The sequence below is a fragment of the Prunus avium genome, chromosome 7, assembly GCF_965620075.1.
Source record: "Prunus avium chromosome 7, drPruAviu1.hap1.1, whole genome shotgun sequence".
NCBI classification, from domain to species: Eukaryota; Viridiplantae; Streptophyta; class Magnoliopsida; order Rosales; family Rosaceae; genus Prunus; species Prunus avium.
The window spans coordinates 34,790,338-34,814,373 of NC_142290.1; the positions used below are offsets into that span (position 1 = coordinate 34,790,338).

At 36.7% G+C, this 24,036-nt stretch overlaps 2 protein-coding genes and 2 long non-coding RNA genes across 6 annotated transcripts; 3 read left to right on the forward strand and 1 right to left on the reverse strand.

The window, feature by feature from the left end:
• Window positions 1-1,380: 1,380 nt before the first annotated feature.
• LOC110749110 (alpha-aminoadipic semialdehyde synthase-like) lies at window positions 1,381-5,207 on the reverse strand. 3 transcript variants are annotated; one of them, XM_088256082.1, is made up of 13 exons: window positions 4,760-5,207; window positions 4,556-4,642; window positions 4,324-4,453; window positions 3,886-4,059; window positions 3,567-3,649; window positions 3,233-3,349; window positions 3,020-3,095; window positions 2,672-2,843; window positions 2,368-2,464; window positions 2,114-2,238; window positions 1,886-2,002; window positions 1,707-1,782; window positions 1,381-1,435 (listed from the first exon to the last, which is right to left on the reverse strand). In XM_088256082.1, the coding sequence occupies exons 1-11, from the start codon at window positions 5,006-5,008 to the stop codon at window positions 1,936-1,938; spliced, it is 1,377 nt and encodes a 458-aa protein (XP_088112208.1). In that variant the 5' UTR covers window positions 5,009-5,207; the 3' UTR covers window positions 1,381-1,435; window positions 1,707-1,782; window positions 1,886-1,935. The 3 variants fall into 3 exon arrangements, with proteins under 3 accessions (XP_088112208.1, XP_088112207.1, XP_021804821.2); XM_088256081.1 differs by having other exon boundaries at window positions 1,381-1,546; XM_021949129.2 differs by lacking the exon at window positions 1,381-1,435 and adding an exon at window positions 1,437-1,539.
• Window positions 5,208-8,036: 2,829 nt separating this feature from the next.
• LOC148293376 (uncharacterized) lies at window positions 8,037-10,428 on the forward strand. The gene is made up of 3 exons (XR_002525583.2): window positions 8,037-8,274; window positions 9,048-9,128; window positions 10,044-10,428. It is a non-coding gene; the product is annotated as an uncharacterized LOC148293376 (long non-coding RNA).
• A 1,582-nt stretch (window positions 10,429-12,010) lies between these two features.
• LOC110749250 (ribonuclease TUDOR 1-like) lies at window positions 12,011-13,006 on the forward strand. The gene is made up of 4 exons (XM_021949319.2): window positions 12,011-12,286; window positions 12,371-12,565; window positions 12,656-12,751; window positions 12,840-13,006. The coding sequence occupies exons 1-4, from the start codon at window positions 12,011-12,013 to the stop codon at window positions 12,900-12,902; spliced, it is 630 nt and encodes a 209-aa protein (XP_021805011.2). The 3' UTR covers window positions 12,903-13,006.
• Window positions 13,007-13,244: 238 nt separating this feature from the next.
• On the forward strand, window positions 13,245-15,572 carry LOC148293377 (uncharacterized). Its single transcript, XR_015837106.1, has 3 exons — window positions 13,245-13,566; window positions 14,314-14,377; window positions 15,302-15,572. It is a non-coding gene; the product is annotated as an uncharacterized LOC148293377 (long non-coding RNA).
• The last annotated feature ends 8,464 nt before the right edge of the window (window positions 15,573-24,036 follow it).

The following is a 24,036-nucleotide window of genomic DNA, read 5'->3' on the forward strand; positions in this document are numbered from 1 at the left end:
CTCTTCTAAATGAAAAATATATATAATACTAACCTTAATGTCTAACTTTTTTTGTTCTCAGGTACCCTACGTTTGTCAATAAACTAGCAAGCCATCCCTTTTTATTGACTCATGAAGAAAGAATGGAGTGTTTTAGGAATATAAGATCCACAAATGAAAGTAAGTTGAAGGGAATATTAGATGGTAGGGCATTCCAAAGGTATAGAAACTGGAATAGGTTTGAAGAGATGAGTCGTCGGTTCCGAAAGGTTTATAAATATTCAAAATATGATGGTGAATGTGTATGGGATCTTCTTAAATTTTTTAGAGATGTAGATCTCGTTCATCCTCCTTATAAAGATGCGGATACAGAGGTCAGAAGATTGTACCCTAATTTCTTGGATGAGATTTATACCATCTTATGAAGGTAAATATATGCTATGTGAATAAAATATACTCTTTCCTTTGGACTTTTATCCTTCTATATTGACTTGTTTAATTCTTTTGTTCGGTGCAGATCATGTCATAGCCTCCCTTCCACCCAACTTAAAGATATGTTTTTTCTTGCTGTGGAATTTGGGGACTCTTTTTTTCTTCTTTTTTTCCCATTAGGTTTTAGTGGATAGTGGCACTAATTTTTTTTTCATAATATTATTGTTTTCATGAGTTTTTGTTTTCTAAGAATATTGGAAGACATTATTATTTTCTTGAACGGAATTCGGAACTCCTATTTCCGATCCGTTTCGGCCGAAGAACTGAGAACTATAAGAATTTGAGAGTTGGATCTCTCGGAAGAATATTTATTTTGTTGCAGATTTGGGGGAATTAATTTTCACTTGTGTGTACGAATTATTAATTGCTAGCTGCATATTTACGAATTGGGACAATATGTCTTTGTGATGTCTCTTGTAGAAGCCAAATTACCAACAAATTGGGACAATATGTCTCCAAAATGTTGGGAAGCCTTCACAAAAATAAAATGGAATGCTTTATTAAATTATGAGAAGTGTAATTTATGGCTTTAAATTATCCTAGAATTGTTGCATTTGCTAAAGAAAAAGCCAGTCCCATCCCATCCATGAAAGTACTTCACCTCTTTTGCAAATTCTGTGGGAAGAATGTCCACAGCTTGACATATCAAGCCAGCCCCATCCATGTCGTGATGGTATCATTCACAGGATCATATCTGTAAACCATGATTGAACATATTAGAAATAAATGGTAGAGTATGTGAAAAAGATTGAGATAAATATATATCCCACATGAATCAAAGGCTTGATACAGCAGCAATAAATACCAAGAGAACTGTTATTATCAGAGCTGAAAATTTTATGTCTTGAGCAAGTGCATACATTTCAAGATTGTAATCATGCATGAATCTGTCGATGTTATAACTTATACCTGAAGAAGGGTGAGTCAATGGGCGTGGTTTGGTTGACAAATTCTATAGATCCCCCTATATCAGAGATTCCAATAAGCTTACATCCTTTCCTCATTAAATCTTGAAACTGCTTGGTACTCAATAAGCGAGGAAATCTTTTTCCCAATACATGCAATTCACTGCCAGCTGAAGAAAAAAAAAAAAAAAAAGAAGCTTAAAGAGTGCATTTAATAACCATAATATTTCAAGAATCCTTCTTAATTTATAAGCCAAGCGAGGCACTTACTAAACGACACTAACCCAAATGATTTGACTCAAAAAGTAGATAGCAGAGTGTAAAGCATACCAATTACAGATGCATAAGGGGCTATTCTTTCATGGAAAACAGGGTTGTAGTGTTCTGGATGTGCATAATAGTCAGCCTGAAATAAATTCAGATGTTTAAAGTTCTTTCTGTTATAAGTGTTCAGGATCCGGAGGATTTAAGAAAAAGTAAATCAAAGATATGAATACGAGGGAATTTACTTTGTCAAATGCTCTTGTGGAATCTTTGTGTTGAACCATGTCTTTACTAGTCACAACACAACCATATACATGGAAGACCCTTTTCGATGATCTTGTAGGTTGAGCAGCATCCTTGGCCTAATAAAATAGAAAACTTAGAAAGCTAATACCAAGAAGGCATGCCATATGTCTGTGCAGGGGTGTTAGCACCTAAAATTTTATCCCTCTCAAGTCTGAGTCACTGAGAACCTGGTTAGTACTCCTCCATGGGTTATGCAAGCTCTCGTCAAGTGTGCAGGTATCTTTGTGATGTCTCTTGTAGAAGCCAAATTACCAACAAATTGGGACAATATGTCTCCAAAATGTTGGGAAGCCTTCACAAAAATAAAATGGAATGCTTTATTAAATAATGAGAAGTGTAATTTATGGCTTTAAATTATCCTAGAATTGTTGCATTTGCTAAAGAAAAAGCCAGTCCCATCCCATCCATGAAAGTACGTCACCTCTTTTGCAAATTCTGTTGGAAGGATATCCACAGCTTGACATATCAAGCCAGCCCCATCCATGTCGTGATGGTAAGAATCATTCACAGGATCATATCTGTAAACCATGATTGAACATATTAGAAATAAATATATAAAACGGATTGAGATAAATATATATCCCACATGAATCAAAAGCTTGATACAGCAGAAATAAATACCAAGAGAACTGTTATTATCAGAGCTGAAAATTCTATGTCTAGAGCAAGTGCATACATTTCAAGGTTGTATTCCTGCATGAATCTATCGATGTTATAACTTATACCTGAAGAAGGGTGAGTCAATGGACGTGGTTTGGTTGACAAATTCGATAGATCCCCTTATATCACAAGTTATATCAGAGATTCCAATAAGCTTACATCCTTTCCTCATTAAATCTTGAAACTGCTTGGTACTCAATAAGCGAGGAAATCTTTTCTCCCAATACATGCAATTCACTGCCAGCCGAAAAAAAAAAAGAAAGAAAGAAGAAAAAATAAGCTTAAAGAGTGCATTTAATAACCATAATATTTCAAGAATCCTTCTTAATTTATAAGCCAAGCGAGGCACTTACTAAATGACACTAACCCAAATGATTTGTCTCAAAAAGTAGATAGCAGAGTGTAAAGCATACCAATTACAGATGCATAAGGGGCTATTCTTTCATGGAAAACAGGGTTGTAGTGTTCTGGATGTGCATAATAGTCAGCCTGAAATAAATTCAGATGTTTAAAGTTCTTTCTGTTATAAGTGTTCAGGATCCGGAGGATTTAAGAAAAAGTAAATCGAAGATCTATTAATAAAATGAAACAAATGCAAAATAAGATATGAATATGAGGGAATTTACTTTGTCAAATGCTCTTGTGGAATCTTTGTGTTGAACCATGTCTTTACTAGTCACAACACAACCATATACGTGGAAGACCCTTTTCGATGATCTTGTAGGTTGAGCAGCATCCTTGGCCTAATAAAAAAGAAAACTTAGAAAGCTAATACCAAGAAGGCATGCCATATGTCTGTGCAGGGGTGTTAGCACCTAACATTTTATCCCTCTCAAGTCTGAAGTCACTGAGAACCTGGTTACAAGTGCCTTTTTCTTCTCCTATTATTCTTATCTTACTGGATCCAGTTGGAAGCATCAATAGTAAATCCACAATTTATGTGCTGGTTTGACGACTTACCGTCCCAGATAGCTCTGGAAGTCTGCTAGGATCCACAAAAGTATGAGGAAGAAGCTTAAATATCTCTTGCGCGCCAGAAGAAACTACAGGAAAGATAGTTACATCAGAGCTATTATGATACTAGATTTTTTGTTTCAACTAAAAATGGTGCTCTGCATAGGAACTTGAAAACAATATCAAATTAAAAATGTAAATAAGTGAGAATTCACCCATGCAATGTCAAAATTTTAGTTCTTGAGTTGCATTTGCAGAAAGTTGCCTAGTAACAGATTGTTGACAATATTGTTAATGTTTATGAGGAGATTTATATGCAATGTACCGTTTCCTGAACCGGTGAAGACAAAGACCAGAGGGCAGATTCCTGATGGTAGTCCCAGAGTTGCTATCTCTTCACCCACGGAAATCACTGCAGCCTTGGCAGCAGCCAAGGACGTATACATATAAGATGCACCCAACGAGAGGAACGGTGTTGAATATCCAAGACTTAAGTACCCTTGAAAAAGAAAAGAAAGAATGAGAAAAACAGAAAGAAGGTTTAAAAAATGAATGCAATACCTCACATCCAAAGTACCAACTCTCAAACTTCAATACAGTTAAAGAAACCACATAGGAAAGTCCAGCTCATGGACTATCCCAAGCTCTAAAGTTGCATGCACTAACTAAAGCTGCAAAAACTTTTCCTTGAACAACAAATTCAGCCAGAGCATAAGAATCCAGTAAGTAGTCGAAAATCAACATTGTAGAAAACAGAACATACTCTGTCCTAACCCGCGAAGGAAGTCGATAAATCCAGCTCTACCAGCATACTTTCCAAATGCAAGTAGTCTTTTCCCGTGATCCCCCACAATAAGCTCGTAATCATAAAGGGACACCCTTTCAGCTAGGATCTGCACACCACAGAAACAGTGATAAACTGGTAATGAAGCAAAACATAGTATTATAAATCACTGCCCTGCTCTTAATATATGCAAATGCAAACAAGACAAGACCTTGTCCAAGAGTGGCATGTTTTCCTTCTGAGCCTTGTGAGTATGAGAGAAAAATGCATAGGCTCTATCAGGAAGAATCATCTCCAGCTGCACCACAAGTCCAAAGCCAAACAATCGTGTCAATAAATTGGTGATCCATTGACAAACTTGATGCTATATTATGTTGAAAGCAAAGCAGAGAAAAAAGAGTGAAAAAAATAGTACCTTCGGCTGTTTGATGCCGAGGATGAGGCCGCATTGGGATAAATCCTCAGAGATTTCACACCCAACATCCTCATACATTGCATCATGATGGATGCGCTTTGTGGAGGGCTGCACTATGATGCGGGAAACCCCAGTTTTGTCTCTGCCACTGTGGAGCAGCCTAGCACAGTGTGATGGAGTCAAAGGTGCTCTTCTCTCCCACTTGTTCACTGACTCTGACAAAATCCCCACCACCCCATTTCCAAGCATTTTTCTTTTTCTGAAGCTTTGTGATCTACCTCTGCCTTAAATTGATCACTTTCTAGCAAGAATCAAGATCGATCAAAACAAAAACCCAAAACCAAGATCAAAGATCCACACATCACCACCACCAAAACTCTTTCAACAATTCAAAAGGCCAAAACTCTTTCAATTACCCTGCAGAAGAAAATCATGCAACTTGGTTTTGTTGGTTTTTTTCTCTGTTTTATCTGTGTATTTGGTATCAGAGTCTTGTCAAATATAGAGAAGATTAATTGAAGGAAGTGGAGAATGTAGAGAGAATTGGAGCTGGAACATATTTTCTGATTTCAACTTACTTGTCTTTGTATTACTTACAATACATTTATAATTACAAGCCAAGACAAGGCATCCCTAAGACAAGGAAACAAAGTTTCCCTAAGACAAGAAAGTAAAGTAAAGCTCCCTAAAACAAGGTTCCCTAAAACAAGGTTCCCTAGAATAAGGACTAGGACTTTGTGTAGACAAGATAGAGGGACGCCCTTTCAGCTAGGATCAGCACACCACAGAAACAGTGGTAAACTGGTAATGAAGCAAAACATAGTATTATAAATCACTGCCCTGCTCTAAATATATGCAAATGCAAACAAGACAAGACCTTGTCTAAGAGTGGCATGTTTTCCTTCTGAGCCTTGTGAGTATGAGAGAAAAATGCATAGGCTCTATCAGGAAGAATCATCTCCAGCTGCACCACAAGTCAAAAGCCAAAAAATTGTGTCAATAATTTGGTGATCCATTGACAAACTTGATGCTATATTATGCTGAAAGCAAAGCAGAAAAAAAAAGGAGTGCAAAAAGTAGTACCTTGGAATAAATCCTCAGAGATTTCACACCCAACATCCTCATACATTGCATCATGATGGATGAGCTTTGTGGAGGGCTGCACTATGATGCGGGCAACCCCAGTTTTGTCTCTGCCACTGTGGAGCAGCCTAGCACAGTGAGATGGAGTCAAAGGTGCTCTTCTCTCCCACTTGTTTACTGACTCGGACAAAATCCCCACCACCCCATTTCCAAGCACTTTTCTTTTTCAGAAGCTTTGTGATCTTCCCCTGCCTTAATTTGATCACTTTCTTGCAAGAATCAAGATCAATCAAAACAAAAACCTAAAACCAAGATCAAAGATCCATACATCACCACCATCAAAAGTCTTTAAACAATTCAAAATGCCAAAACTCTTTCAACTACTTTGCAGAAAATCATGCAACTTGGTTTTGTTGGTTTTTTTTTAGGGTTTCTTAGATCTAGGTCCAAAATGATTAATTGTCATTAGGCTAAGTCCTCTCCGTTTTGGTTTTAGATGCAAGTACTTCGAATTTTATTACTTTTTTTGTTATGTTAATTTTACCCTTTGAGGTAAATAAGGAAACACATTGAAAATCCAAATTTAATACATTATTTCATTGTAATTGAATTTCATAATTTCAAATTTGAATTCTTTCCTTGTGAATATTTACCTAATATATGGATAACATACAATTTAATCAATAAAAGTAATGACCCATATATTATACTAATGATAAGGCAAGCACCCACATAAAATTATGTACCTATGCATCAGATAAACACCAATATTGAAAACACAGTATGTTTAATACTTATCAAGTTGATAACAACAAATAAAAAACTTGAGAAAAACAAGAGAACTATTTATGACATTTTTATGTACCTAATATGGAGGTACTGTGAGCTAATATGCTTTATTCTACCTATATATATATATATATATATAGGTAGAATTTTCTAATGTACCTGGTTACTATGTAAATATAAGATTTTGTGCCTAATTACTAGGTAAATGTGAGATTATTTGCATAACTTATTAGGTAAATATAGGATTGTACCTGATTATTGGGGGAAGTATGAGATAATATATAATCTACCTGATATATAGGTATTTTGTTATTTTAATATACCTTTTTTTTGGTTTCTTCAATTTACCTAATAAAGAGGTCGTAAACAATAAGAAAGTAAGCCAATGATTTTTTTGGGTTAAAAGAAGAACAAAAATGACAATGTTAATATACAAAATCATGGATGCAAATAAAAGAAGAAGAAAAAAAAAGCAACATAATTAATAGGAAAAACTACATAAAACCCGCCAAACTATAGGATCATTTTCAAGTTCATACCCAACTTTAGAGACAAAGTTGATTATGTACTCATAAATGTCTCTAAAGTTGGGTATGAACTTGAAAATGACCCTATAGTTTGGGAGGTTTTATGTAGTTTTTCCTAATTAATATACCAAAATCATTATGGTCATAAGCACTTAATTTGTTAATTAATTATGGTCATAAACAATTCTTTCCTTAATTAGTACATAAATTACAGTTACCTGATTCAAGGCATAAGGGGCAATATTGGAATAAAAAATAATTTAAAATACGAATAAAAAGATTAGATCAGAAAATATTTAAAAAGGAATGTAATCCTATATAGCACAAAAGTCAAAGGACTTATATCAAAGTCACCAACTCCGAGGATTAAAACCAAGTTCTCAATAGGAATTTGAATCTATATCAACTTTTCTATAAATTATATAAGAAAGGAACTTATGCTATGTGGGGGTGATAATCAACAAAATTGTAATGACCTCAAAAATAATATTTGGTTTTATTATTTTTGTGGAAAATCTTATTAAGTCGTGTGACTATTTTGGGTGTTGTATGAATTTAGTTTGATGTGAAAATATTGGAATTAAGTGAGTTTAATCTCAAATTGGGACAAAAATACCTTTATGATTAAGTTTATGATTTTTCAAAGGAAGTACAATAAATTGAAGTGAGAAAATTATTATTTTTGAATTGGAAAATCGAGATTGATCTCACGAATGCGTAGGCACAAACGGTTCGTGAATCCGAGTTGAAACGAAGAAGTTATGCTCGTTTGAAGTTTTAGGGACTTATTTGCAAAAACTAAACAGTGACAGATTTTGGTTTATAAATTGTGGAGGGCTACTGTGCAATTCAGATTTCTCATTTTGGTCCCCGAAGGTTTGAGAGCTCGTCGGAGAGGCGATTTCCGGCGGCTTCTGCGGCGGTGTACGGTGGAGGTGATCGACACCACCAACCCCGATAGAAAGCCTGCTATCTTTTGAACATAACCCAAGAAGAATCAGAGTCATCGGAGGTGCAGTGAAGGCACGGTGGTGCTGTGAAATTGGTTCATCAACAGTGAATGCAACAACTTCAACCGGTGGTTTGAGCCACTTACACTTCGAATTGGACCTTGAGGTAAGAATTAAAGTTGTTCTACTCAGTATTATGAACATTTTGGTGTAAGTCTTGACCGGCGATTCTAGGGTGGTCCGTCACCGGAATAGTACCCGAACCACCACCGGCGGTGGCGGCGCGTGGCAGCGTATGGTGGGGATTCTGAGTTAGGGCTTCAGAGACAGAATGTAGTACTGGAGTTACTGAACATGATAGTATGTTTAAATTGTTGAGATTCCGTCGTTTGATCGACGATCGGAGCCTCACAAATCTGGACCATTGATTGGAGATGATCGGACCGTTGGATCGTGTCCAATTTTAATTATGTTGTAGCTGGTGTTGTGAGGAGTCTGTAGGTTCAGACGGATTGATGATCGGATCTCCCGATCTTAAGTTATCATGTTTCAAAGTTAAGGCGAGCGATCGTCATTTGATCGTGCGATATAGAATTATCCGACCGTTGGATTGGGCCCAAATTGTCGCAGGGAGATATCGGGACTATTTAGAGTCCATTGGTGCGATCGGATTTGGAATCCGAGGTTGTGGGCCCAAGGTGGATTTTTGGGGTGTCAGTTAGACATGTGGGACCCACGGGACCCAAATAGTGACTTTTGGACAAGGGGTGTCATTGGTCATGATTTGACATCGACAGCACGTACGTCACAGTTTTGGAGTTGGTTGGACGAATTTGATCACTTTGGATCCCTGGTTGGTCCAAAGGGCAATTTCGTCATTAGATACGAAATCTTGGATTTTGGAGTTTTGTGCTAAGTTGAGCTATGTACTTTGCTTAGGTACTATTGGAGATTGAGTTGCTCGTTGAGGTTTGAGATTGAGGATTCGTTAAGTTGTTGAAGACGCAGCTTGGACGAGAGGTTAGTAAAACCATCCTAATCGTGAGTAAAATCACGAATTATTATATTTATTATAAGGTGACATTGGATAATGTTAATGGCTATAATTAACATGTTGGTTGTGATTTTATAAAATGTTTTAATTGATTTAAAACACATGAACTTGTTCTTCAACGGTTCATGAGGTAAGTGAAACCTATTTTGTTTTGAATTAATTCTTTTTATTAGAGATTTTGGTGTTTAACCATATAACATATATTGTGGATGTATGGTGGAAATTCATTCGTGAATAACCACTATATATAATAAATATATATTGCTGTGATTGGTGTATTTGGCTATTAAATAATGTTTAATGTGAAATGACATTTTATATTGTTTTGGTGTTGGTGTTTTTGGTGTTGGTGTTTTGGTGTTGATGGAGTTAGGTGAGAATACCTTGAATCCCTTCTGAGTTTGTCAGGTGGGCATTCTCGTGGCAAATAATGAGGGATAAATTACCCTAGGGAGGAAGACCCAAGAACAGTTAGAGCTCTAGTCTGGCGCCATCTAGTACTCATGACTGGAGTGTAATCATGAGTGAACACTACTTTGGAATTTTGTAGTGTTATAGATTAGAGGTTCATAGTATTCTCTCTTCTATCTGTCAAATAAATGACGTGTTAAAACTACTTTGAAATAAAGAGTTTTGGTGTGGTCACAGGTGGTGATCGAAACAGTTCTTTTTTTTAAAATAAAAGAATTGTGTTTGTGTTGATATTGATGATTATGATTACCTTGGTTATACAAGGATGGTGGTATGCTAATGAAAGTGCATGTGTTTGTATATTATGTGTAATTGACATATTATACTGTGGACGTGGTTTACTCATATGAGCTTTAGAAAGCTTACCGGGTTGTTCTGTGGTGAACCCGGTGCACTATTCAATGGTGTAGGGGAAAATCCTGTAGGTGGTAGAGACCGTGAGCAGGAGAATTAAGGTGAGGAGCAGGAGGCTCGTTGGTGGTTACACAGAGTGTAAAGTGTGGTGTGAGAGTGTTGGTGAGTGTTAGACTTCTGCTGTGTGAAATAAGCTCTGAGGAGCATATTATGTAATATGATGATTGTTCATTTATTATGTGAGTTTGTAATGTAATATTTGACTCAGAAGAGTTGAGTCATTATTGACATTGTGGTTCGGAACAGTGGTGTCGTATCAAGGAAGAAAAATTTAAATTTCTAGGTACTTTTGTCAAAGGTTCCGAGCTTTGCGTCCCGGATTGTTGGTTGTTCTGTTTAAATTTGCAGATTAATTGCGTGACAAAAATTGCCATCAAATTAATATAATGACCTTAATGGCTGGTCACCCTGTGCCTTCAAAATTATGATGTCAAATAACATGGGGTCATATTCAGTGGAGAACTTTTAAAAATTAAAAAAAAAAAGATTGAAAAAGATGGAAAATCACACTTAGAAGTCAAGCATAACGCTTAAAAAAGGAAGAATGACGTATTTATGGAATTTTTGGGTTGCTTGAGCTAGCTAAAAGAAAATATTGATTTATTAATTTCTTATTTTGTTGTTAATTGTAAAACAGTCAATCAGGATATTATATTCCTGATATAGATTTACCTTTTTAATAATTTGGGATTTTAATTTTCTTATTAGGTAAGTTTTAGGATATTCATTACGTGCAAACCTTTTTTTTTTTTTTGGGTGCAACATGCCCCTTCTTCTATTGCAGGAGTAGGAAACTTTGTTTCCAGTTTCTGATTTTGCAGTATTCCCCTATATTAGATACAGGATTCCTATTTAATCTTAGGTTATTCTCATATATTCTCCTATAAAAAGAACAGGATCTTGGGCACATTGGTTATTCATACAATCGATCAACTGATCAACCGAGGAGAGAGTTTAGAGAAAGGAGAGCAAAGTCAGTTTTTAATATTTCATATTGGAGGAGTATATATGATGGAGCTAAAAAATGAAGATTATGAGGCTAACGAAGGAAGATCAAGAGTTAGGGAAGACTACGTACCCCAACCCACAGCTTTAGAAAGGATTCCACACCAGAATTTCATAGGAACGGTACGTAGTATTTGATAAATGCTTGATTATTATGAAAATTTATATCTCGCAATTATACTTTGTCATTTGTATCCTATTCCAATTTACCTGGCCGTTATATATTTTCATCTGTCTGCATATGTGTAATTGATTTTTGTTTTCTTCCAGGTTGTGGAAATTGTAAGCGGGGATCACATCATCATTGTGGCTGATGATTCTTTTAAAGATAGCAGTGAACACGAGTATGAAGTTCTTCTTTCAAGTATTTCGTGTCCGAAATCGGGCGGTGGTGGAGTAGAACCGGAGGCGTATGCCTATGAAGCAAAGGAGTTTGTGAGAGCACTCCTTATTGGTCGTCAAGTATGCATGAGAACTATTTTTCTTTTCATATGTGTTGTTATCTTAATTATAGAAATCTCTTCTTTTTTTTTGCCATTGAAGTATATATATATACCAAGAAACATTAATGAACAAACACTTGCATGCAGGTGCATGTTGAATTGGAGTATTCAAGGAAGCATGGCATAGAAAATATGAAAACATATCACCACGGATCAGTTTTCCTTGTAACTGCTCTTGATAGCCAGAATGTTTCTGAGTTGGTCGTCGCAGAAGGCCTTGCCACTGTTTTGAAACGTGATGATATTGAGGTGGTATCAAACTATTATGATGCCCTTTGTAACGCAGAATCATCTGCTATTCTTAATAAGAAAGGAATGCATTCTGGCGTGGATCCCCCAGTCATGGACATAAAAGACGTGTCAGATGTGAGAATTACCCCATAATTTATAGTAATTATTATTACAAGGGATTAATGCGTTTTCTCTAAGCGTTTTTTCATGCATTCATTCATTTGATGTGTTTGTTTCAGGCAACGTGGCAGGAAGCTGGTAATGCCAGTAATCATATATTTTTGTACTTATATGGTAAATACAACAAAGTTCCTGCTGTTGTGGAATCTGTAATCCATACTAACAGTAGGAATAAAATTATACTATTCATTCAACAATATGGGCAAACATGGAGGATTGCCTTCTCACTTTATGGTGTCATATGGCCCAGAGATGAGGAGCCCTATGCAGCTGAAGCGTTCCGACTTCTGAGGCGAACAATACTTCAAAGAAGGGTGGAGGTGATTATTTAGCAATATTTATTTGGTACCTTTGATTTCCCCTTGGGTTTTTTTTGTGCTTCGATAAAATTGTCTCTTGTACAGGTTGAACTGAGCACTAATCATCCTATTGATTATGATGGATATTTCGTGGGAACTTTATTGTTGGAGTCAAATACCCATGTGGCAATCCCCCTCCTTCAAGCTGGCCTTGCAAAGTGGAAGGAGAGTATCCCGAAGGCACTTATGACTACGAACTTTGATAAAGCTCAGAAGTCTGAAAGAACGAAGAAACTGAAAGTATGTGAAGCAGCATATATATATATGCATTAAGACAATTGTCTTTCTTTTAACTAATTATGTTAATAATATTTATTCCTTTTGTTGCAGATGTGGGAGAAAAAAATGGAAGGAGAGTATCCCGAAGGCACTTATGACTACGAACTTGATAAAGCTCAGAAGTCTGCAAGAACGAAGAAACTGAAAGTATGTGAAGCAGCATATATATATGCATTAAGACAATTGTCTTTCTTTTAACTAATTGTGTTAATAATATTTATTCCTTTTGTTGCAGATGTGGGAGAATTATGTTGAACCATCTTACCAATGCACTGGCGCTGTGGAGGGAGATATCTAGTATAGGCTAAGAAATTAGAAGAAAATAAATTTTAGGAATTGAGAAATTTTTTATCGTATAGTTTAGCCTTAGTTCTGTGGGCTACCTTTTGATATACTGTAACATCCCGACCCAAAATATTATTAAGTTTGGTTTTAATTTAATTAAAATTTGGAATTTCTAATTTTGCCCTTGAAGTGGGGGCAAAAAGGGTCATTTTTTATCCGGAGAGAGTTTGGAGCATTGGGTGGTGTTTTTAGAAAGGTTGTACTGAGCCGAGTTCGTAGACACGCGGTAGGCTCGATTCGGACTTGAAACGAAGAAGTTACGATCGAAAAATCATTGAGGATTTAATTGATAATTTTCAGAAATTAATTTGGAATAAAAATCAGTTTTCCAGAATTAATCTCTCATTTCTCTCTCTCTCTCCTCGCGACAGACTCCCCCTCCCCTTCGTTTTTCTTCAGCCGCATCTCTCTCTCTCTCTTCGAATCTCCGGCCACCGGCCACGGCAGCGCACGAGACCGGACTCGATCGAACCGCCACCTCCTCCTCTCTCTTCCCCGGCTAGCACAGCTCCTGGAACTGCTGGAATTCGCCGGAAAACGCAGAAACGTCGCCGGAAATTTCAGTAACTTTGGGGTCTTCGTTCTCCTTCAATTCTCAACCAAATTGGACGAGTGAGGTATGAAAATTCATCTATTTTTCGTGCTCTAGCTGCCTGTTGGTTAGGTTTCCAGAAATTTTGAGAGTTTACAAGTTAAATTTCGAAGTTTAGCTACAGCCGATTTTCAGTCGAAATTTCCGGCCACTTCCGGCCATTTTCTGGCCTTCACCCAAGAAGAAAAGTGGTTCCAAATTAGGTGTATTACCTAGAGTAGGAGTTTGGAGTCAAGATGTTAAGTTTTTCCGGCGAGTGGTTATCGCTTTGGACACCCACGTGCTGTCGGCGCGTGTGGCGTGGCACTGTAGCAGAGAGACATTTTATCCTAGAATGATCCTTGTGTTGTCACGAGCGCGTAGGAGTTTACGGATCTCAATTTGGATATCGTTTGGGCCTCGAACCAATTTGACATATTATGTGATTTTCGGGTGTGATGTGTTTGGACCGTTGGATCAAACCCAATTTCACGTATGTTGTTCCAGGTATTCCTAGGATCGCATAGGAATTCACGGATTGTGAATCGGAACCCCGGATGTTCCGGTTCAATGATTTAAAGTTTAAGATTTACGATAACCGTTCGATCGTGAGTTTTGACCGTCCGGTTGACCGAGTGTCTTCCGAGACTTTTTCAGCGTTTGAAACTCTTAGGTGGACCCTAGGAGTGTCTCGTTCCTCGTGCGTACTAGAAACCCGGGAAAATTAGGATTTTATTTTAAAGTCTTATTTTGAAGAGTTGGATTTTTATATCGTATTTCTATTCTGAAATAGGTAATCCGACTCCGCCTTCGGAGCAGTCAGGACCCTCTCGGGGTCACGCAGCTTGGGACTACTTGTGAGTGGACTTTGTTTTCAAATAAATAGCATGGATTTATCTTGGAAATTGCATGTATAAGAATTTAAGGATTTACTGACAGTTAATTTGTGCTTTAAAGTGAAACTAATATGTTCGTAAGTATTTGGTATATTTTCTGGGTTTTGATATTCTAAGTATCTTGAGTATATATAAATTGATATATGTGAATTGTTATCTATCTTTGAGGGCTATGTGTGGGAAGTACGGGGTTGTTTTATGAGTTGTGGAAAGATGTGGTATAGATTGTCAGTTTGAAGTGCTATAAGCACTACCCCGTGTACCTCCCCCTGGATTTGTGAATGGATTATGGAAATGTGATACTTGGAAATATCGGAACCCGGGGCATACCTTAACGGGGTGTCGCTGTAGACCCTTAATTGGGTAGTCTGCGCGCGTAGGACTGTTTACAGGCGTACGGGTCTTGATTCTTCGTCCGTACGTGCTGGCTGAGAGTTAGTCCCCCAGTTGGACGGCTTGTCCCTAGCCACATAGTCCGCTTGAGGGCTGATAATTGTGAGCTAGTCAACAATCCCCTGCTGGATTGTTTCCCCGGTACAATTAGGTGTGTCTTATATATATACAGAGTGTATCTCTCATATTTTAGTATTATGCAATTGTTCTTATTTTTGAGCGAGGATACTTCCCCGCTCGTCGTGCCGGTGGGCACGGGTTTCGAGAGTTTGATTTGAGTTTTGTAAGGAAAGGTTTGGGTGGGTTGATTTGCAAGTTTCACTGAATTTCGGATTTAGCTCGGATTGAGCAAACTATATATGCATGAATATAATGGTTTTTAATGTATTGAGTTCATGCATGGTTTTCTAACAGTGGGGTTATATTACTTTGGTTTAAATTGAACTAAACTTTGTTTTGTCCACTCACAATTTTCTGTTTTGCGCCCCACAGCCAGTAGTGACTGGTACGAGCAGCAGAGCTGTGTCGTGTGCCCTTGAACCGTGAACTTTGGTGCTCCGAGCTTTTGTAGAGCTTCGGTACCCTGTTAACTCGTAAAACTCTATTCTTACTGGTTGGTTGAATTCTGTTAGATGCTCTGTTATTGCCCAGTTAGAATTTGGTATTTTGAGGCCGGAGGCCATGGTTTGTAACACTAAGCTTTGTGTATATTTTACGCTGGCTGTTGGGTTGAATAAATATCTGTGTTTTTGACAGGTTGAAATTTTTGGGTTATGTCCTGTTTACAGGGGAGACTGCCAAAATTTTGGTAGAAAGTCTCGGGTTTTAGTACATGGGCCCGGCATCTGCGGAATGCCGGATATTTAGGCGGGATCCGACCCGGGTTCCGAGGAAATCCGGGGCGGGTCCTGTCATATACCTCCTGGTTCTCTTTGTCGATCAGTTTTGTCTGCTGTCAATCTATGAAGCTTGTTGCTCTTTTTCCAATTCTCGATTAAAATTATATATCGACAGCTCAAGTTAATTACCTACAGTAAATTTCAATTTATTGTTTGTGTTTTAACCTTTCAAAACACCCTTCTAAAGAGGCCATGTGAGAAGAGTTTTCTATTTAAACCCCGCACTTCTCTTTGTTCTAATTCAAATTTTCATAATTTCTAAGAAAACCCCACTATCTTCCCAAACTACGCCTAAATACACACCCAGCAGAAAATAATAAAAAAACAAAAAACTCAACAACATCATGCCCCACACCCCGCTATCTTGCCCCTCACTACTATAACTAAACCAAGAAATAATATCACATTACATACCTCAATTGACGACCCACAAGCCACTATTTGCATACCTTATTTAGGGTTTGTGAAGAGAAGATGAGAGTGTAGTACGTTTCCTTGATTGAAAGAGAAGAGTAATCTAACCAAGGTGGTTGGTGTGAGTGGTTTGGCACTCTCATTCCTTAAGAGAGGTCAGGGGTTCGATCCCTGCTCTTGTACGGAGTCACCACTTTGGCCAGCACTTTACCCCTTACGGGCCGACCAGGTGTGAGCGGAGATTAGTTTGGGTTGTGGTTAAGGCTTAAAGGTGCCACCCATAGTTGGGGCCTATCCAGGACCACCTCGTGGTTCAGACCAAAAAAAAAAGAAAAAAAGAGTAATCTGGCAATACGGTGTAGAGGAGTTTGTGTTTTTCTAAAACTTAATATGAAGAGTGGTGGGTGTGTGTATAGATAAACTAGAGTTAAGTGTTAAGTTGGATGACCTTTTTTGTATTTTTAATAACTTAATGATTTAAGTATTTGAGTGGAAAAAAAAAAGTGTGAGGTTTAAATATATAAACTCATCTGAGAATATTTATTTATATTCAAAAGTCGCAACATAGGAGCGAACAGTTTTGATAAGCCTCAATAGATAATGAGGTTGATGAGTTGTATTATTGTCAAGAGGGGACAATAAAGACTCGGGTAATGGTCTAATAGTAATGGATAATGCTCTAAACTACTCTTATTGATAAATCAAAATAGGGAAGAAAAAAAATAGTATATCCGCGCGGCTATACTATTTATTTAAAAAAAAAACACTTTACATGAAGAATCTTAGAATACTACCACCTCTCTATCTATTATACCCATAAATCTTTGTTTGAAATTGTTGTTCTGGTTGGCCAAGAGATTGGAAAATCACCATCTTGCACTTTTGTTACAACAAGTAAGAAATAATCTTAGCCTCTCACATTCTTTCATAGTTAGTGAAATACGGAATGGGAAAAATACGAATAAAATACGTACATTTTTATTTGCCAAAATTTTTGAAAGTTACAACTGAAAAGTTCAGCCACTATATAATATTTTAATAAAATTTATTTAAGAGTAAATTGAGCTTAAACCCATAAAATTCATTTTAAATCACCTACCACCCTTCTCTTTATTTTTCTATTTAAAATACCCAATTTTTTTCAAATAATATCCGATGATTAGGATCCAACTAAGTAAGTTACCTAATATAACTTAAAATCTGATTTATTGTATTTTTGGATTCCTAAACTACCCCCTATTTATAAGTTAATGTGTTATTTTGGGGGTGGGGGGGGGGGGGGTGTAACTAATGACACACTTTGAATTTGGAAAGATCTCCAAATGGTTGTAATGGATGTAGGAATTAATTTAAAAACTTATTTGAAATTAAATATTAAATTCAACATTAACGTATTAGTAATCTATATAGGTGATTAACGTTTTTGGTTTATTTAATATAAAAAATTATGTTGTTTTTCCTTTTATGAATTATACGATAGTAATCTATTTTATTTTAGTTTTATGAATAATAGTGTACATTCTAATTATGTTGAAAAATAATTTGATAATCTATTTATTGTTTGTTTTTTGAAAACATTTTTTTTTTCAATGAACCTATTTTTTCTCTAAATAATGTGCCTATTTTTTTTCTCTAAATAATGTACCCTTTTTTTCTCTAAATAAAGCACCTATTACTTGTTTTATGAAAAATGATTTGATCATCTTTTATTGTTTGTTTTATGATTTTTTTTTAAATGAACCTATTTTTTCTCTCCAAATACTGTACCTATTTTTTTCTCTAACAATGTACCTAGTAAAACAATTTACCTAAATAATGTACCTATTACTTGTTTTATGAAAAATAATTTGATAATCTATTTATTTTTTGTTTTATGAATTTTTTTTAAATGAACCTATTTTTTCTCTCTAAATAATGTACCTATTTTTTTTTCTCTAATAATGTATACCTAGTAAAACAATTTACCTAGTATAATGAACTTATTTTTTTTCTTCTGAATAATGTACCTATTTTTCATTTATAAAAAATGTGCATAAATTTCAATTATATAACGTACGTACCTATTTTCTATAAATTATTGTGTCCCTATTTTTAATTTATGAAATTGCTAAATATGTTGAAGAAGCTCTCACTTTGCGTCTTACGTCTACTAGGGAGTTGTTAAAACTCTTGGAACATACCATTTATTCTCATAGGGAAAAAACAGAGAGGATAGTCCACACTTTGGATGGAAAGATATCTTCTGAAGGTCAGAGGTTCAATTGTAAATTCATTGTTGTACAAACTAATTTCATACAGTAACTTTTTCATTTTTTAACACTTATTTTTGAAGGAGTAAGTGCATGAGGAATTATGTACTGATTATAGGTTCTTTGTTTCTTGTGATTCTCAGATGATATCATCCAGTTACCTAAGATTGACGACGGAGAGGGAGGTTAAAAATCTGCTGGAAGCGATTGATATTCTTCACGTGAAGCAGCTAGAGTATGCTGATGTAATTCGGACTTACCTTAGCAGCCAGTCAACAGATTAGTCTGAAATTAGGCGCATTACAGGTTTCTGAGATGGTTATAGTCACAAGCCTTGGTTTTTTATTTGTATATTTAGCAGGAATGCTTAATCTTACACTTGATTACTGACGGCACATATGTAGTTTTTGTTTTTGTTTTTTTTTTTCATTTTTTCCCATTGCAAGAAAATTTAATGTCTCAAAGTTTTTGTTTTTGGATCTACACTTCAGCCCATCCAACCCATGTCACTTGAGCTAAGGCTCGTGGCGGTACATGTAAAGACTCAGCATCATATTTAAGACCTATAGATTCAGGAACTTTGCTCAATTTCTGACAGAGAGTAAGTCTCAAAGTTTACCACTCTTTGGTGATGCCACCTTTTGATTGTTTGTTGAATATGTAAATTTTCTGTAATGGGTGACACAGGTGAGCTGGATGACAGCATGACTGAACTAGAGGAGAGTAGGAGGAAACTAGTGAATCTGAAAATGCAAAAGGATGTCGCATCTGGGATGCATAACCTTACTTCTGGTGCAGTGAATGGAACCCCCTATCACCTGAAAAATCAACAGAAAGGACAATAAACTTGCGGGAACTTAGAAATTCAATCGAGGAAACAAAGGTACAGATATGTTGCCAAATCTCCTTTGTACCAGCTCCCATTCTCACTCTTTCTCTAACATGCGTTTGAGCATGTATTGCACATGCTAACAGCTGACCGCCTTTCTGAGTATCAATTGAGGCACATGAAGAAAATTAAACGCTGTCAAAACAATTGCAAGAATTTCAGGTTTCTAATTTTGAATTTTCTAAAGGTTTGATTGCTTTGTTTTTGTGTTTCCAGATGCTTTGAATGCTTGTCTTTTTTTAATTATAAATAGCCTATACTCTGGTTTTTGTCTTTCCCGGTTCAGGAAACGGTGCATTGCATATAAATATCCTCTCATGACCATCAACATTTCTGCAAGTGCAACTCAAGAACAACATTTTTGACATTGTGTAGGTGGATTGCAGCGTTCAAATGTCTCTTATTGTACTTATTTACATTTTTTTAACTTGATATTGTTTTTTAAAGTTCCTATGCAGAGCACCATTTTTTTAGTGTCAGTCAGTTCGCATGATGCAGGATTTTACTATTTCTTATGAAAACAAAATTCTGGTATCGTAATAGCTCTGATGTAACTATATTTTCCTGTAGTTTCTTCTGGCGCACAAGAGATTTTAAGCTTCTTCCTTAATGCTCGAATTTTAGTGGATCCTAGCAGACTTCCAGAGGCGCCCGGCTACACTATTTTTCAGAAAAACCGTTATAAAGCCGGGCGGCTATACTATTTTTATTATTAAAAAATCCGATTATAGCCGCGCGGCTATACTATTTTTATTAAAACCCTTAGTAGAGCCGCGCGGCTATACAACCTACATCTGTGCAAAATACAAGATACATGACAACCCTGCTTGCTTCATATGCCAACTAAATGCATAATTTAGTATATTCCAACCTTGAGTTGAATTTTTAAATAGGTTCAAAGTATTTACCTTAATTCAGATAAGTGAGAATTATTTGTGAGAGGTGCACTTACTGCTCTCAAAGTACAGAGGCACAAAAATATTCAATTTCATTGCACAAAGCAACATAACATTTGGCGTCTCGAAAACAAATATCATATCATAACATTGATTCTCAGAATAAACAGAAGTTGCTTGCTCTCGAGCTCATAAAACTACAAGGTTATTACGGCTAATCAGAATTCTAGTAAGGCCTTGCTGCTACCAAGCATGACCTTGTATTTCTCTGTGTTTTTTCTTTTCTCATTTTCAAGCCCAAAAAAAACACATATGCTCATAAAACTACACATATGCTCGCTTGCACTTGCACATAAAGCTTAGGAAAGAAGAGAAGTAGGAGGGAGGAATGGCCACCAGAATAGTTGCGATGAAAAATTATAATCCCAATACCTGATGATACGATGTTTTTTTTGCAAGAACCACCACCATAGCAAACTTCTCTTGAGTTCAACGTGCCTACAGTAAACCTCTCTTGAGTTCAACGGGACCATCCTTGTTCTATACAAATACGTAACAAAAGCACTTCCAAAAAAAGTAAATGTACAAAACAGCAAGAAATAATTTTAAGAAAAGTATATCACATATACGCTCGCTTGCGCTTGCACATAAAGCTTAGGAAAGAAGAGAAGTAGGAGGGAGGAATGGCCACCAGAATAGCTGCGATGAAAAATTATAATCCCAATACCTGATGATACATAAAGTCTCAGTGAAAACAAGGCACCTCATCATAATTTCTTCTTTTGAGAATGAAACCGGGCAAAATTATTCACCTTCATTTCCTTTTTCTGCATGATGACACCCCTCCGCCATACAAAGATAAATCCAGGTCATCCTACTGGCACAAGGAGTTTCAGTTTAAACAAAGGCATGGTTCCAATCAAATAAGTTACAAAGATTTGTTTCTGGTAAAGCAAACAAGGTTAGTTAACTTAATTCACAACTTCGTACGTAGAATGAGTTTCAAAGCCAAACCAAGACCAAGCAACGTTCTACTTTGATATCTAAGTTGAATGCAATCTGTCTCTTTCCTCAAAGGACTGAATCACATAGAAGGTTTCAGAAGAGAAAAATATAAATAAAAGAAACTAACACCACTTCAAAACAGAGTCGTTGTCGAGACTAACAACATAACTATAAAAACCCTATCAAACAAGTTAAAAACGTTAATAGCCTCCAAAATCCAACAGTAGCTTCAATATCATGCCAAACAGACAAAATCCAAGTTAAGGAACCCTTACGCGCCAGTTGCTGTAGTTCCTAGAACTTGATGTCAAATATGCAGTGCAAGGACTATCGATGGAAACTTGACAAACAAGAGATCCACCATCTCAACACCAAATGGTGCAATTTAATATAATAATGAAAGCACACAATCATATTAGAATTCCCCGTGAGTTAGAAGAAATTGAAAGGTTAGTTATGAAGTGAGTGTTGAAATATCACTTATAATTGAGAGAATGCAGAATAATATATTGAATGGAAAGTGGCTTTTAAATAGCCTTACAGAACAGAAAGCAAAAGAACACGATCCCATGACTAACAGTCCCTGATATCAAGGGATCCTCCTAAAGAAAAGTTCAAACCTTATCTACTTCCTTAAAACAAGGTTTATTTCAACTAAAACTAAACAACTTTAACAAATAGTAAATAATAACTTTTCATCCTCCCTTAAATTGAAAAGCAATTAAGCTTTCAATTTAAAGACAAACTTGAGCAGATCCCCAGCAATTTCTGCATCTTTACGAATTCCTCCAACTTTAATGGCTTAGTTAGGATATCAGCAACCTGCATATTGCTTGGACAGTGCTCTAACTCAATTACTTCATTTTTGACAAGATCTCGAAGGAAATGGAATCTGACATCAATGTGCTTGCTCCTCCCATGCATTACTGGATTTCTGGACAGCTTAATAGCAGAGCTATTGTCACAGAAAATCACAGTAGGCTTATCTTGTTGAAAGCACAGTTCTGTGAGCAACCTTCTTAGCCAAACAGCTTGACATGCACTTGACGTTGCAGCTATGAATTCAGCTTCTGTTGTAGAGAGAGTAACAACTGGCTGTTTTTTTGATGACCAAGAGATAGCTGCTGAACTTAGCATGAATACATATCCAGATGTACTTTTCCTATCATCAAGATCACCTGCATAGTCACTGTCGCTGAATCCCATTAACTCACCCCCAGCTTCCTTCTTGTTTCTAGTTTCCTTCTTGTAGAATAGACCAAGGTCTGTTGTTCCTTTCAAATAGCGAAGCACTCTCTTAGCTGTCTGATAATGAAGTTCAGTAGGTGATTCCATGTACCTGCTAATAAGGCTCACAGCAAACATCAGATCAGGTCTGGTAGCAGTTAAGTACATTAGGCTTCCGACTATCTGCTTGAAGTGAGTGCTATCGACTCTTTCTCCTCCCGCATCCTTGTTAAGCTTTGTTCCTGGAACTATAGGATTTTGGACAGAATTGCAATCTTCCATGTGAAATCTTTTGAGAATTTCCTCAGCATATTTCTTCTGTCCAATAAAGACCCCATTGCTTGTTTGCTTCACTTCAATTCCAAGAAAATAGTGCATTTTTCCCAAGTCTGTCATCTCGAATTCTTCCATCATGGACTTCTTGAATTCTTTGAACATATCTTCATTATTTCCTGTGAAAATTAGATCATCCACATAAAGGCATACAATAAGAATCTCACATTCTTTACCATGCTTGACAAACAAAGTGTGCTCGTATGGGCACTTGGTGAATCCAGCTTTCAAGAAGTGTGACTCTATACGACTATACCAAGCTCTTGGAGCCTGCTTTAGTCCGTATAGAGCCCTTTTTAATCTGTAGACCTTCTGTTCTTCCCCTCTTTGCACATATCCAGGGGGTTGATCGATGAACACTCTTTCATTGAGCTCTCCATATAAAAATGCAGACTTCACATCAAGTTGATAGATTGACCAATCATTTTGTGCAGCTAAGGATATAACCAAGCGTATGGTATCATGACGAACCACAGGGGCAAATACTTCTGAATAATCAATACCATATTCTTGAGTATAACCTTTAGCTACTAACCTGGCCTTGTACTTGTCAATCTCTCCATTTTCTTTGAATTTGGTCTTGAATATCCACTTCACTCCCACTGTTTTTTCCCCTTCAGGCAAGTCAATCAACTCCCACGTATCATTTCTTTCAATAGCTTGTATCTCCAAGTCCATGGCTTTTCTCCACTTTGAACTCTTCACAGCATCATCAAAAGTAGTGGGATCATTCCCACCAGTCAAAGCAATTTGAGCAATGTTCTCATTATCTGAGAGCTCATTACCGCTCACATAATCTGTCATCCAGCCAGGGGGTCTTCTTTGCCTTGATACATTTGGTGAAGCTTCAGTAATTCTTGGTGAATTGTGTCCAACAGGTTCATCTTCGACTTCTCTGGTTGTGACTTCTTCAACACCATTCACAGCTTCAATTTCTTCAAGATCAACACCAGCTCTCTTTTCTTGTTTATTGTTCCAGTCCCAACCATTAGCTTCATCAAATACCACATCTCTACTGATTATGATCTTTTGAGTCTTTGGATTGTACAGTCTGTAGGCCTTTGACTCTTCACTAACTCCGAGCATCACACATTTTGTGCTCTTATCATCAAGCTTGGTTCTTAGATTGTCTGGAGTGTGAACATAAGCCAGACAACCAAAAACCTTAAAATAATTCACTTGAGGTTTTTTGCCACTCCATGCTTCCTCTGGTGTTACATTCTTCACAGCATGAGTAGGACATCTGTTTAGGATGTGTGAGCTCCAATTCACAGCTTCGGGCCAAAATTTCTTTGGCACCTTCATTCTTGCTAGC